This window comes from Argiope bruennichi, chromosome X1 (assembly GCF_947563725.1).
Source record: "Argiope bruennichi chromosome X1, qqArgBrue1.1, whole genome shotgun sequence".
In the NCBI taxonomy this organism is placed as follows: domain Eukaryota; kingdom Metazoa; phylum Arthropoda; class Arachnida; order Araneae; family Araneidae; genus Argiope; species Argiope bruennichi.
In genome coordinates this window covers 89,259,466-89,276,136 of record NC_079162.1, presented here as the reverse complement: position 1 = coordinate 89,276,136, position 16,671 = coordinate 89,259,466, and the positions used below count along the sequence as shown (strand labels likewise).

At 30.3% G+C, this 16,671-nt stretch overlaps 1 protein-coding gene across 2 annotated transcripts in view; it reads left to right on the top strand.

Annotated features, from left to right (window-relative positions):
* The window catches only part of LOC129958555 (trichohyalin-like), a 60,506-nt gene that overhangs the window by 31,958 nt on the left and 11,877 nt on the right, over nt 1-16,671 (top strand). For both annotated transcript variants that reach the window (XM_056071100.1, XM_056071101.1), the window contains 4 exons: nt 1,733-2,770; nt 13,178-13,366; nt 14,190-14,390; nt 14,641-14,853. In XM_056071100.1, the coding sequence (XP_055927075.1) occupies nt 1,733-2,770; nt 13,178-13,366; nt 14,190-14,390; nt 14,641-14,853 (1,641 nt within the window). The remainder of the gene's footprint in view (nt 1-1,732; nt 2,771-13,177; nt 13,367-14,189; nt 14,391-14,640; nt 14,854-16,671) is intronic.

Here is a 16,671-nt window from a genome sequence, read left to right as displayed (position 1 = left end):
TTTTCAATATGTGTGTGTTTACTCGGTTTTGAAATGCAGCTCTGGTAAATTGTAAATTTGTCTGGAGACTATTTGCCGAAATTTTTCAGATCGCTCAAGAAGCTCTTACTGAGCTGGGAGATGTGTCAATTCGTAGCATTTTTATTCTCCGTCTTGTGCTGTCTTTTCCAAAAGATCGCATATTTCTTTGAAAATTCTTCTCTGGCCATAATTATGAAATTTTTTTCCTTCCGTTTCTACCAAACTGTGATTTAAGTATAGAAAAGCAGGAAACATTATCTGAATAGAGGGGATTGGGATCATTTTAATGCTAGTTTTAAACTAGCCATTATTTTTCCCCCTTAATTTTAATAATTTAAAATATATATAAGATTATTGTCTGCATTTTCAATTTTGTGTTTAGATTCAAACCATATCATTGTTTTTCATCCATTATTGAAAACTGTGGTATTGAAATGTTTGTTTTTGTATAATGTTATTTGCTTGTATAGTGCCTTAAGATGAAATCTTATTGAGAAATATATATTCTGCTCTATTTAATTTATCTTCTTTAGGAGCAAATGAATGTTCTTGAAACAATTATTTATGCTTTCTTTTATTTAAAACGCATGCAAGTATTTAAAAGGGGGAAAGAAAATAAGAAAAGCGGTTATTTTGAATGTGCCTGAAAATTAAGTTGAGAAAAAAAGAAGCAAACTCAAATAAAATATTTAATTTTACAGGCATAAAAGTGAATATCAATTTTAATCTTATCAAATTCTTGAAAAAGTTAAAATTGTGCTGTTGTGCCGATAGAGAAAAGTGGGTAGGGCACCCACCATGCAGGCTAGGATCAAATATACAATCTTCAGGTCCGAAAATGCGTTCTTTGACACCCTTGGCATTGATAGGAAATTGTACATGGCTATTGAGTTCCTTCTTTGTTCTCTCACATTTGTTAGAGTTATTAAAGATTTTCAATTCTTCTGTGAAAATATTACATTTTGTCGATGAACCTGTAAGCAAATTTAAGCTATTGACATCAGATTTCTGACAGGTGCACAGAGTTGTTTAAAATATTACTATACAGCTTTTGGATTTATGAAACTTACCAGGTTAAGAAATGTGATTTTTATGAATAACCTACTGAGACATGTCATCTTATCCTTGAGATATTCAATTGATATCTTTGTCAAATTAAATGATTTGGAAGCCAGTAATCACTATTATAGCAAAATAGAAACTAAAGCTTTGCATACCTCCTTAGGAACCCTGAAGATTCTTGCTAGAAATATTGTAATTTCTTTTCTTAATCTGATAAGCTTTTCTCTTTTGCACAAAGCACATCAACGTTACTGCAGAAACAGTATTAATTTGATAAATATTTGCAACTAACATTTTGATCCATGCATACAGTACCTCCAAATTTTATTCATAGGTACAGTATGTGTTAATAATTACTTCCATTTTTTGTGTATGAGAGTCTTGGTAAAGGATTAAACCTTTAATATTTTAACCTTATTTCATCTGCCAACTATTACTACATCTCATTAACCATAATGCTAAAACACTTGTTTACAAGAATGTTACACTGTTGATATTTGTTTTAACGACTATGGTTTGTTCTTCGTATCAGTATATTTACAGTATTTAAATTTTACTGAACTCAAAAAAAAATTTTAGCATGTATTGTTTCTAAGTTTGATATACTTTACTACTATGTAATAATTCAGAAAATTTAATATTTTTTTAGTGGAGGAAGTGATAGTGCTGACAAAGAAGAAAAAAGCTATAGAAATGTAGAAAGAGACGAGAGAAGAGATTGGAAATTGGAAAAGGAAGAGCGAAGAAGAGGTAGAGAAGTGGGAAAAGAAGAGAGAAGAGGTAGAGAGATGGAAAAAGAAGAGATAAGAAGAGGTAGAGAGATAGAAAGGGATACAGAGGTAGAAAGGGAGGAGAGAAGAAGGGATGCAGAGGCAGAAAAAGAGAGAAGGGATAGAGAGTTAGAAAAGGAAAGAAGGGATAGAGAAGTAGAAAAGGAAAGAAGGGATAGAGAGGTAGAAAAGGAGAGAAGGGATAGAGAGGTAGAAAAGGAGAGAAGGGATAGGGATTCAGAAAAGGAGAGAAGGGATAGGGATTCAGAAAAGGAGAGAAGGGATAGGGATTCAGAAAAGGAGAGAAGGGATAGGGAGGCAGAAAAGGAGAGAAGGGATAGGGAGGCAGAAAAAGTGAGGAGAGATAGAAAGGCAGATAAAGAGAGGAGAGATAGAGAGTTTGAAAAAGAGAGGAGAGAAAGGGAGTTAGAAAAGGAGAGAAGAGAAAGGGAGTTAGAAAGGGAGAGGAGACAAAGGGAGTTAGAAAAGGAAAGGAGACAGAGGGAGTTAGAAAAGGAAAGGAGACAGAGGGAGTTAGAAAAGGAGAGGAGACATAGGGAGTTAGAAAAGGACAGGAGACAGAGGGAGTTAGAAAAAGAGAGGAGACAGAGGGAATTAGAAAAGGAGAGGAGAGAGAGGGAGTTAGAAAAGGAGAGGAGAGAAAGAGAATTAGAAAAAGAGAGGAGGGAGAGGGAGTTAGAAAAAGATAGGAGGGAGAGGGAGTTAGAAAAAGAGAGGGAGTTAGAAAAAGTGAGGAGAGAGAGAGAAGTAGAAACCAAAGATTATCAGAATGAAATGTATGAAAGAACACTGGAAGAAACAAGTATAATTTCATTTAATAACACAAGAATTCTTGACGATAGATATTATCAGCAGGCAGAAGAAGCAAGGCAAAGTTCATCTGAAAGTAGCTCAGAGTATGTCTATTTTATTTATCTTTAATGCTGAATTAATTTTGATGAATGTCTACTCATTATCTGTTTCATTTTTTCTATGAAATCAGAAATTTTTTATAGCTTTTTTCTGTAATGAATTTTTTTATCCCTTTTTTTTAAATTGGGATTTTTTTTTTTTTTGACATCTGGTTTTACAACTTCTCACAAAAAATTCAATAATAGAAAATAAAACATTGTTTTTTGAAATTTGATTGGCAAACTCATGCTTTCCAAAACATTTAAGATAAGAAATTTACTTGTTCCATTATCTAAATGAATAATGCTACTGCCCTCCCTGCTCTGTGATATTTATATTGTATAGTGGGATATAATACTGTACCACTTTCACTGAATATTTGATTGAAATGAACTGAATGAAGTTAGTTTTTCGGTCATCTGGAGTAATATTGCATTTTTTCTCTCACAGTAATCAAGATTGATATTTGAATGTTATATAAAGCAGTTATAAAAGATTGCAGGCCATCAGTTTACACAGAAACTGACTTTCACACATATCTAAATGGCAGACAAATGTGTTTATATATATATATATATATATATATATATATATATATATATATATATATATATATATATATATATATATATATATATATATATATATATATATATAATATAAATCTCGCATGAAAACGTGTCTATCACCTTATATTATTATTTATATTTCCTTTCATTAACTCTTTGGAGAGACTGCAATGAATGGCTGATATTATTCTTACTATTAAGATTAGCAACTTTTAATGAATTATTTTGAGAATGTCTACTGCAATTAATCATTTCCAGTGATTTTTAATTTTTTTTTTTTTTTTTTTTTTTTTTTTTTGCTATTAACTGGTATCTTAGTTTCAGATCAATTTCTTAATTCAGATCAATTAATTGATAGTCTCACCTATAAATTATCTTTATAGAGGGTGTTTATAATTAAAGCTGCCCTTTCGAAAGGCTGAAAAAAAATTAACCACTGGCCAGAATGACCTGCTGTTTCATCTGAGTACACATGAAGCTGTGGGAATTTGTTTTGGAAAAAAAAAGGTTTAAAAGTTGACCGATAGATGGTGCTGTATTCGTCATAAAATGCTAATTAAAAGGCCGGATATGTTGTGCTCTTTGTTCAAAGCCCATTCACCATGACAAGCTGGTGTTACCATAGTGGACAGGTAAAAAACAGGTTTTTAACGGTCCGTAGACCGAAAACCGTACTAAAAGCAAAAGCTGATGAAAAACCATCAAGAAAGGAAGTCATCGCTGACTTGCTTTAGAAATGCTGATTATGCTGTCCACCATTTACTCCTACGAGCTGAAAGCCCAAAACAGTATGTTCTATTCTATTCTATATCAAGGAATGTTTGAGTGGGGATATTGTGAATGCATTGCGTAATGCCTGTTTTTAGTTCGCAGTTGGACCCCTGTGCGCAACATCTTTTAGTAACCCCACAACCAGAAGTCGCAAGGGTTCCAGTCAGTTGATCGTTGTGGCCAGGCTATTGGGAAATGGTGACTGATAATTCTGTCATTTCCAAAATATGGTTTCAGTTGTAATGTACTGAAGAGTGCCATCTTGCGTAAGAACTCTTCTATACACACATCTACAGTGCTGGGATGAGCAGGTTGAACAAAAGATATTCATAGCGTGTCCCATTGACTGTACAGATAATAGGACCCGATGGATCAATCTCCTCGAAAAAGAAAGGGCCAGTGATAAATGGTGCCGTAAACCCGCACTCAATGCAGTGAACTTTTGAGAATGAAGAGGCAATAGTTGCTGTATTCCATATTCTGCAATTTGGAACGAATTCTTTCTTGCCTGCCCATATTCTGCAATTTTGAGTATTGACGGAGCCTTGAAGATGGAAATATGCTTCATCTGTCCGCAAAAAGTTTGGGAAATTCTCCATGCACTGGAAGTTCCCGAAGCACTGCTTGATGCTTCCTGCAATGCTGTGGCCACATCCAACTCTGACGTTGAAACAATTGCTTTCTTCCTTTTTCCACATTTCACGTCAAATGAGTCCGTCGCTTCGAATTCATCAATCATCTTCTTCAGACCAAATGCAGACAGCGGACCAGAGCCGCTTCTTAAACCCTTTAATGGCAGAAATTTCTCCAATGCAGTTGCCATTCTTGTAAAAAATCAGCAGCAGGATGAGCAGAACCAGATCCTTTAATGATATAGTTAGGACTAACTTTTTAAACGCAGAATAACAGGAACTGCACTTTCTTCACCTTTTTATCACGTGTAATGTGCGGTGCGCATGTAAAATCTTTTAATTAGCATATTAAAATTAACATGTATTTTAAAGCAATCGTTTTTTATCATCTTATAACGAGTACATTGCCTTGTATCGATCAACCTTTGATTCTCCCATCCCCCCTCCCCCCCCCCCAAAAAAAAAAATTCCATTGCTTCATGTATACTCAGGTGAAATATCTGATCATTCTGACTAGTGGTTATTTTGTGCAGCCTTTTGAGAATGCAGTTAATTATAATCACCCTGTGCTTTGGAAACAACAAAACTAAATGTTGATTTGCAAATAGTAAGTCCATTCTAATTTAATGCATATGAGTTATGTTGCATTTTTTCATTCACAAAACAAAAAAAAACATGAATTTTACTTTGTTATGGCTTTGAATGCATAAATCTTTTAAAATATAAAAGGAGTAAAATTTTGAGTGGAAGTTCCATGAATTTTTAATTTTCAATATGTAATTGCTTCAAAAAAGATTGTAAATTTAATTTAGTAAAATATTTGTTCACAAATTTACTTGTATAATTTTTTTCGGTAATTTAGCTTATTGCCTTCCGTGTAGGATATTCTTTATAGTTACTTAATTCTTGTTACTTAAAATATATTGATTTCTAAATGTGGCTTTGATGGATTTTGATCTACTTATTTTGTTCAACAGAAAATTAATTTCACATTTCCAAGAACATATATTTTTTGTGCAGATATTATGTATTGAATTTTTTTTAAAAACTGTCATTTGCATAAATTGAAGCCTGGTATTGGAGGATGATTCTTTGCTTCATGCTGCTCTTTTTGGCTAGTGCGACAATTTTACCTAATTATTTTAAACCTACTATTTTTTCTCAGCAGTAAAGGGAAGTGCTATAAATAGACTGCGTATTCTGCTTTCCTGGAACAAAATCTTGTAAAGCGCTTCTTCCCTGGGTCATCTTCCTCTTATATGAAGGGGTTCAGAAGTGAAGTGCTGCAAATCTGTTACAGAAGGAGATAAAAATAATTTTGAATGCTGCTGAAGTTTTACATGATGAAAAGTCTTTGAAAAAGCTCAGCTAATAAATAAAAAGTCGTCTAGCACTACAAGTTTTTTTCTAAGACTACATACACTCCAACATCGAACCAAATTTCCACTCAAGCCCCAGACTTCATCCACTCCAGCGAATCTACCAACCCAGAACTTACCATCACTGAATCGTGGGTAACAGCGCATAGCGCTGTGGATACCACAGTATCTTTCGTTTACGTCTACAAGTTTTTAAATTAAAAAAAAATGTGATGGTAGTATGATTTAGCATGACATTTGAAAAATCATGTCTTTAACACTTTCATTGCCAAACTGAAAATTGGAATTCCGTATGGTGAGAACTCGCCATCACGCGATTTCGCGTAATTGGCAATTAATGTGTTAATGCATACTAAGTTACAAAGCAAACTTTTATATATGCAACTGGGCATTTTCTTTTTTATAAAGTTTTATGTTTAAAAATTTTGTTTTACAAATTATGAAAATTCAATAAATTTTAATTTCTGTTTTATTTTTGTTGTTGTTGTTTCTCTTTATTGTTTTCAGCTAACCTTCTGCTGTTCATGTTTTCTGGCCATATATTTCATAAGTTCTACTCCAATAAATTTCGACATTGCGTCGTTAAAATCCCCCCCCCCCAAGCATTTTTGCATCGTAGCATTTTTCGTCCCAAAATAAATTTAAGATACTACTTAACATGTTAATGCTTGAAGAAACTTAAAATAAGTAAATAAAAGAAAAACTGGAAATACGAAAAAACTATTCATTTTACGTTTTGTTTGTTTGTTAGAAGTATTCGAAAATCTAAAGTTTGGTTTTCCATTTCATTATGTAGTATGATTTTTACTTTTTTTTTCTGCTTTTATTTGAATTCTTTCTTTACTTATAGTTTTACATTTGAAGAATTTTTTAAAGTTTCATTTAAATATTTTATTCTAATAATAAAGCATACAATATGTTGTTTGAATTTGCATTATTATATCAACTGCACTTTTGAATAAGTATCCTACTCTATGTTTTTGGCTTGATTATTTTGTGTTCAATAATGTTTTAAAATTTGGTGGCGTATCTAATTTCTTATGGTTATAGTCATTTGAACCGGAGAGAAAACTTTTGCTTTATGGTGTTTTTTATTAATTTGAACTTTCATCTGGCAAATTATTGACGTACTGATATAGGCAGCATTTTCCTGCAGAGGCTGTTTACCAATGAAGTTTTGCGCCCCGACAAATAAAATTGAATTGTGTTGAAAATTGTAGTACAACTGATTGGTTGTTCGACGATTATGTGAAATACTGCAGCTTTTAAATTATCCGTTTTATAAACATATTTCTGAATGCAAATCTTCTCTTATGCATAATTGCTAAATATTTTCATTTTACTGAAGAATATTTGAGTAGAAAGTTAAAAATATGTTAATTTTCGAAAATGCCCTTATTGTAAAGCATCTTATTGATATTCTTATTTGTCTTATAAATTGAGGGATTTTTTCATAATAGAAAACTAAATATGAGAAACATAATTTTTAAAATGTTTCAATATTTCATCTTAGTATAACAAATTGTGTCAGGAAGAAAAATTATTTTATCAGAAAATGTAATGAATAAAGTCTAACAGTTCTTCTGAAATTATCATTTCTCTCTGCTCTTAGCTCATGATATTTTCTGTGTTTATGTGTTACTATGCAAGTAAAATTAACATGGAACTGTGAAAATATTAATATAGACATACACTTTAAACAATATCTCTGGTTGTCTTGTCTACTAGAATCACATTTCTCTTGAGTAGTTTCAAGCAGTGCTTTTTCCCTCGTGTATACATACTGTTATATCTGTCTTGCAAATTGATTGAAATTTCAATTCCTGAACTGTGAATGAATTTTGACTTTCATTTGAGAATAGAAACATGACAAATTTTATGGTAGTAGCTCAGTTATTTTAGGTTCTGAGCTATCCAGACTATTTTTATAAGGATCAAGAATTCTTGTTTAAATAAATTTGAATTTCAAAACGCTATTTAAAAATTGAGAGTTTGTTTTCACTAAGCAATTGAAATATTTTTTAGAACAAACTTTATTCTGAATGGCAATAAATTTTTCAATCAAAATAAAATGTTTTTTTACACATGTCTTTTACAATATTCTTTCCCATTTTTTATATTATAGTTTAGTTTTCCTTTGATACATATATTATGATTACCTAGTAGTTAAATATTTTTGAGAACTTGCCTTTCTTGATTGTTACAAATGTCACAATAATGAACTATAATGGCCACTCTCCTTTAAGTACTTCTTAAATTACAATTAGAATAGTTCTCAGTTCTAAGAGTACTGTTATTAGTGTTTAACATCATTATGTCAAAACATTCTAATTTGAAATAGAATCACAGTAAATTCATAAAGACATCAGTTGTAATACTATAAAATTTCATGATTTTAATATTGGTAGCATGTTAGCATGTTCTTGAATTTTATATGGATTCCTGGACTGTTATTGGAATGAAGTTTTTAAACTGTTTCCTACTTTTGTCTTATTTATTGTACTTAAGGCGAGAAAAAATACATTTGTACAAATTTTTCTAGTAATTTTATGACCCCTTGACAATTTGTCACATCACCATTTATCAAGCTTTCTTTGTATACACATCTTTATTATTAAGAACATTACTTATCAGCCTTAGTGAGAAGACAGTCTTTCAGCAAAAAATGAGCCTGAGTTTATGAACTTTTTCGTTCTATGCTTGCAAGAAAATTGTTTATTTCAATAAATCTTTTTATTTTTCACATTGATGGTTAAAACAAAATAGGCAAGTGACTGATAGAGGTTGTTATTTGAAGTGCATTTTTGTGTGAAGAGAGGCAAGGAGTGTCGCAAGCAGCATTTTCATTTTGTCTTAGAATAGTAAAATTAGGACATTTTTCACATATTTAATTCATAATAACATAGTAACATATATAACATTTATAATAATATATAATATAATAACATATAATAATAATATATAGTATAATAACATATAATAATAAATATATAAAAACATATATTAACATATATAATATAATGTAACATTCATAATAACATATTTAATTCATCATAACATTTTCACATATTTAATTCATATTAACATAGAAAATTCTTTATAATTTCTGCTGTATTTTATTAAAATGACGGTTTCGACAAATCACGACAGCAAAATTTTGAACATTGTCAAAATCAAACTTTTCAGATTTTAGTTGTGTCCTAAAGGGTGATGTGATCTTCTGTTTCGTAAATCAACTCAAACATTCATAGTTTGACTGGTAGAGGGCAACTTCTTATTGCATAACTTTGCATGATACAGAATATGTATTAATGTGGTAGGATTACATTCTTCAAGCTTTGTAATACCTTATAGAATTGGTTAAATATGGCTTTGTTTTACTAAGAAAAAGGTCCTATTTATTACGAAAGTGATCATAAAATAATTAGCTTGAGTGTATTCAATTTCTTTAACAAACATACTTTATGGGTACATGAGAAATCATTTCTTTAAATCAAATATTTCTAATGGTGGTAAGGTGGCTTTGGGACTGGGGGTTTCCAGGTTCCACACCTGTTTCCATCAAAAAAACGTTCTATGAGTGGTTTGGTGCACATTTAATTCGTTAGGACCAAATGCTTCTTCCGCTGTTTTAGCGCGGAAGTTTTGAGTAGAGGTTGACATCTCAGGTGTCCTTTCATCTGACCACGGTTAAAAATTACGACATTTGTCCCAAAATCGCCTTTGTGTTCTCTTAAAATATAACTTTAATAGTTTTAGGTCTAATAATTTTTTTCCCGTCATTCTAATTCATTTGTCCTGTTTCCACTGTTAATTTTGCTTTCCTGTAAGAATAATCCTTCTAATCGTATGTTTAAAAAAGTGACCAAACCACAAAAATGGTAATTTTCAGTTGTAAAAAGGTCTATTCAAAATTAAAAAAAAAAAAAAAAAAAGTTTTTTTTTTTTTTTTTTTTTTTTTTTTTTTAGTAGAGGAAGATTTCGGTTTAAGAAAGGTATCTACACAATTTCTTTTTGTTTTGTATGGAATAACACTTTAAAGTTCTGTAAAATTCTCAATTGTCTGCAATCTTAAACCCTACCTTTCTATTAAGTCACCAAGTATGACAATTCTGATATATGTTGAATTGTCTGCAAATAATTTGAACGGCTTATCTTACATAAATGGCTGCTGATATAAATGAATAAAGCAATATAGGAGCATTGGCTTTAAAACGCCTTTTTATTAAAAGCGTTTTGCTGCTCATTCTAAAATTACTTTTTTTTTTAATTTTGAAACAAACATTAATAAATGTGAAATGTTTCAAACTCATAGAATAATTTTTCATAAGAGACTGCAATAGTATTAAAGATTTTCTGAAGTTTTAACCAGTATCCTTATAATTCTGGAAGATTTTCTAAAAAAATAACTGATAATGTACCTTTAGAAAATTGTTTAAAAATTACTTAAATATTTTTTATCCCATTCATGGATTTTTTTTCTTTGTTTCTTGTCTATTTAATGAATCTAATCTTCGACCTTCCCCCAAATGTACAGTGATTTGGTATTAATTTTATAATAGAAAGTAGTGACTGCTTAGAAACATAAATAGTCGTCTCTTTATAATCTAAATGTATTTTGTTGTAATTTGTACAAATCTTCGAAATGGGATTTATCAAAATCATTAACATGGTACATGTTTGTTTTATGGATTTCATAAATAGTACATACTTTTAAAATTAATTAGTCGGTTTTAATTTTTCTTCATTTTATATTTACTAAAAAATAATTTGTTACTTGGAACATTTTAAAATGTACAAGTGGAAAAAAAAAAAAAAAAAAAACTCTAGTTTTCATAAGGGTCGTTATATGGAACATTAGTTTTCATTTTTATTATAGCAGCTTCGTGATTTATTTCGTGCCAAAATTTGGCCTTTGAGATATAAATTATCGAAAATACTTCGATGCAATTCTCAAACCAAAAACATATTAGAAGATGCAATCATTGAATTTTCTCACCAAGTAACCTTTATCCTGCAATATTTTTAATTAGTTCTCATTTCCAAACAGTATCATTTAATGCATTGTAGTATTTTAACTAAGCAGCCCGATTCTATTAAAAGTTTGTTTGAAACTTTTTATGTAGTATCTGTATATAGACACTTTTGCCTCTCTTCTGAGTTAAATCTTCCAGCTTAATTTATATGCCGCTACAGAACATTAAAACATCTGCTTTCTTTCAGCATTTTTAAAAAGTAACAATGCAAATGAAATGAAAATGAAGTTGAAACTGACATTAACTGCTGTGGATATGTTTGCATTTCCGTAAAACGCAGCATAATATGCTATTAATTCTTTCAGTTATATTTTTAATATCAATGGCAAAATTTATTAATCAAACTGGACTTTCAAAAGTCTAAACTACTATTTATATATATAAAAAAATGGAGCATTAATGGAAACGACTGGTGTTAATTATTAATTAGATTTGTATCTTAAGCTTGCATTCTGATCATAAAATTTTATTTAACATGGAATGACAATCGATATATTTCATTGTGAATTGAGTTGAATAAAACTTATTTATCCGGTTAACATAAATGTGATAAAATGATATTAGCTGAAATTGTCAAAAAAGTACTTTTTAAAACTGATAGTAGAATTCATCATATTCAAATAAAGCTAGTTTTGGATAATTATATTTTACTTGTATATCTGAAATGTTATTTAAGTTAATCATTTTTTTAATTAATCTAATGGAATATGATTCTTCCAATTATTGTATTTTAGTAAATTAGTATTTAATTGATTGCAATTTCTTTCATTTTCTTCAGAAAAAAGTTATTCCTTTCGAAAAGATTAAATTAATTCTTTTAAATTTTCTTTTCATATAACTTTGGAAGGAAGTTACTTTATATCCTTCTTTTACTGATGTAGTTGAGTAACATTATTAAGAAAATGCTGCTAAGAAATCTTTAAATAAATAGCAATGAAATTTGGTTAAAAATTCTACTGCTTGGCAGTCAATTTATTAACAAATTTGATTATCAAAATCTAATGGTAGAGTAGGAAAGTTTTGATATGAAAATTTAGTCTTTAATTTTATTACAAGCATGTTTTAATTGTGATGTTATTATATATGTGATTGGCGAGATGAAAATTTGGACTTTTTGTTTGTTTTAAATTGTGACTCTGTATTCTTTTCAATTATTAGAACTCATTTCTTTAATAATGGTAATTGTTTAAATAAGGAAAAAGTGCCTTTTAAGATTATATTTATATTGCTGTAAAAATATTCTTTGGATTATTACTAATTGTGTGTAATCATTTATTAATCACTTGTTTGCATAAATATAATGTTCTACAAAGATCCCCTATTATTACTAAAAACTCTTAAAGGTTTTTAGGTATTGTCAATCATTCATTAAAATTCTAGAGCATCATATGTTTTACTAAAAATGTATAAAATTCTTTTATAAATATTGAAGTCTCATTTTAAACTGCCATTTCTAAGAATTTTAATTAGATTACTCATGGTGCTTTGTAAATACATGGCATGATCTAACTGCTAAAACATTTTATTAATTTTGAAACATTTTCGAATATATTCATTTTTAATATTGCAAGGGCTCTTATAATACAACTTCAGAAAAAATGTTTCATGTCTTCTTAGATCATGAATTACTGAAAATAAAACCAGCTCCTAATTTTTTTTATAAATATGTATATAAAGCTCTGCTCAAATTATTTTGTATAGACAAAAATTAGAGTAATTTTCATTAGGTTTGAATCAGTGCATGATAATTCATTTGCAAGGAAGGTGAATCTATTGGTCAAGCTCTAAGCTGAGTGAAATTCCCACTCACTGTATGATAGCTAAATAACTTTGAAAGCTCATTTTGACCTTTAGAATTTTTACATGTGATTAATCAATAAAAGTTTGTGTAGAAAGATAAAAATATATTCAAATGTTATAATATATTCTTAATTAGTCATTTAAAATATTTTTGTTGTGTGATTAGTTTTATTTAAACATATTGTTTTGAAACAAAATAAACAATTTTTGTACCTTTTTTGGTAGATACATGATTGAAGAAGCATCCCATGATGAATTATCATACGAGGAAGATGAAGAAGAGCTATCTAAAGATCATCAGAATGCATCAAAAAAAGATGATGATTTATCTAAATCAGGTGATGATTATATTCGAAAAGACCTTGAAGCAAGTAGAAATAGGATGTATTCTCCTGACAGTGTCACTAGTGATAGGTAAAAAATTTAGATAAAGTTATATCATGGAGTATGAATTGGTGTGCTGTTTTAGAATGTAACTTTTTCTCCCCGATTTTTCTGAGTGGTGTAAATAGAAAGAGTTATTTTGCAGTTTGTTTCGGTCTAGAAGGATTGCAATATTGTATCAAGTTTTAATTTGTTTAAATCAATGCTGTTGCATATTTGTAGTAAATAATATGATAGAGTTGCATGTGAAATAATCTTTATCTGACAATGCCACAGATTTCAATACAATTCAAACATATTATTTGTTTATTAAAAAGCGCCCCATTTGTTTATATTAGAACCATTAATAGACTTATTAATGTCTAATCGATATAATTAATCATAATATTAATTAATTTGAATTTTTGTGAATTATTTTTAAAATATAGAATGCTGATTGGGTACAAAATAGATTTGCTATCAAAGAAACATCGGCTGTTGTTGCAGTTCATGTCTGCATTGATTTTTACTTCAGGATTTTATTTTTTATTTAGTACTTTTAAATTAGTATTTTTATTAAAATGGCTCTTTACAAAATTAACTTTAACAACAGTTTGGATATTAGAAAGGCATGAAAGTCAGATGTTAATCTCAATTATTTAACCATGGTTCTGTCTTATGAGATCTGCCTGGAGATGCCCGTTTATAGTTTTAGAATGAAACTATGATCTACCATCTTTATGCTTATTGCTTTTTGTTTTTAGACTTCAGCTATATAAATTGCTGCTATTATGATACAGTTATGATTTTGATATCTGTACTTTGCATTGAATTATTTATATTGCAGCATTTTATTGTTTGAATCATTTTATAGGTCTCCAAGTACTTATCAGCAGTCATATAAGAAAAATGATAATGCCAGTGATAAAAATGCTCTGGATTCTGCCAAAATTGAAACTGAATCTAAAGAGTTACAATCGGAATCCAAACCTGGAAACATTCCAGATGTACAAAAGGACGCTGCTGAAGAAGAGGAAAACGAAAAGAATGATCTTTCAAAGACTAGAAGTCCTAGGTAAAAAAACTTTCATTTTGTCTACGTTATGTTTGTTATAAGGCCATCCAAAATATTTGTTCTGAGAAATAAATAAATAAAAAAATGATTGTTGGAGATTCTTAAGAAATCTTGATCTCTCATCTTAAAACTTAAGGCATTTTGTAATAAAATTTTCACTTTCTGGTTGATTCAGAGTAGCATAATTTCTGAAATATGTCTTGGTTAATTGCTTAAATAGCGGATATTGCATCCCGCCTTGCTTTTTCAGATTTCAATATTCTACAGAGATTCATTCAGTGCAATATCCTAGTCAGTCAGCGTCTGCAGAGACTCGAATGTTGCCTGTTAGAAATAATACCGATGAGCAGGAAGAAAACACTAAATCAGAAATTCATATTAAACCTGACCGAGAAAGTGACAAAAAAGCTAATCGAGAAAGAAATCGAGATTCCTCTTCTTGCAGCAGCAGCAGCAGTTCGAGGTAAGTTTTGAAGTCAAGTAGATAAATTGTTTCTATGTGGATTAAGTTATAAAGTTAAATGGATATCATTCTGCAAGGATATTATCTAAAACTGAAATATTCAGTTTGGCAATTTTATCATGTGCTTTCAAGTACAGTAGTACCCAATGAAAATGCACTTTTATAGATTTTGTGAGGGCCTAGATTTTTATAATGGATATCTGTATTGGGACAGCTGAAATAAGGAAGTTATAATGACATATACAAAAATTCTCTTTTATGGTAGTTATTACTTATTTATGTAATCTTTAGCTTCAGTTACGAATTTGCGACTTCTTCCCATGGAGTTCACCAATGCTTTTTGTTTTTTAGCTGTTATAACGTGATATCATGATTGAGTTATGGCTCGCGGTGACCTGGTGGTAAGGTCGTGGCTTTGGAACTGGAGGGTTTCAGGTTCGAGACTTGATTCCACCGAAGAACCTTCGTGTAAGCGGGTCTGGTGCACTTTAAATCCGTCGGGGCCAAACGTTCTCCCGCTGGTGTGGTGTGGAAGTTTAGAGAGAGGGTGCCTGCTCAGGTGTCGTCCTCGTCATTTGACCGCGGTTCAGAATTACGAGGTCCGTCCCAAAATAGCCCTAGTATTGCTTTAAAGCGGAACGTTAATATAACTAGGCTAAGTTCTAGATTTCATGATATTCATGAGGTTTTAAAAAATATTTATTTTTTAATCTTAAATGTTTTTTATTCTTGAACATTATTTTAAAGTACTGCTTTACAACTTGTAAACATAAACTTCGGAATAAAGTAACAGAACAATGAATAAAAAATATACCAAAATAAACTTAATGCACTGACTTTATTCCTTCTAATATTGCGTAGGAAATAAGGCATTAAAAAATGACAATTTATTGCAATCACAAAGAAGGGGCATTCTCGATACTTCATAGCATCACCCTTTGTTTGAATTACTGTGATATATCCTCTGGGTATACTACCAATTAGTGATTTTGTAATATCAAAAGTGAGATTTTTTGATGCAACATATGAATTATGACCTCCTGCCATTCCTCTTTTACCTTTAATAGTTCCTTGTCTATTGTTCTCTAAATAGAAAAATCAGGAGTGATCCATAAAATTTTTTATCAAGTCTGTCATCGGGCCTTTAATAAAGGCATTTGATATTTCCCTTAGCATGTAACGTATGCATAATTTTAATCTGAGTATGTTTAAATGGAACATTTCAAAGATAAAACGAATTTTGTGAAATACATTTTACTATTTTAGCTTGGTGGCATTGTATGGAATTGTTCTAAAAGATACACTGTATCAAACTGATTGTGTATAGCACGAAGCTGATCCTTGAGAATCTCATTATGTCCCTTACTTTTCAGAGTATCAGTAAGATAGTGTAAATTGTCAATTTCTTGGCTGGAAATGCACTCCTGCAGCATTGGGAGTGTAACAGTTTTCTGTATTCAGATCACATGAAAAGCATCCGCCAATATGTACAGGGTGTCCTGAAATAGACTGACGATTTTTAAAAATGCATAACATGAAAACGGTTAAGGTTTAAAAAACAATTCTTGCAGCAAATTCATGTGACAGAGCTTAAATTTTTCCTCCGTTGTTTTTAGTTGTAGTTCAAAACGTTGTCGAAAGATGGCGCTGCAGGTAGTAAACAGATATTTGAAAATCACATAACAGTTTTCGAAATATTTTAATAAATGAAGATCGCGGTACAGTATTCATGATTTTCAAAATATTCCTCTAAAGAATGGAAAACATCAGCAGTACTGTGAGGCCTTGTGCCATCTTGTATAAAGCAGGATGTTGCGG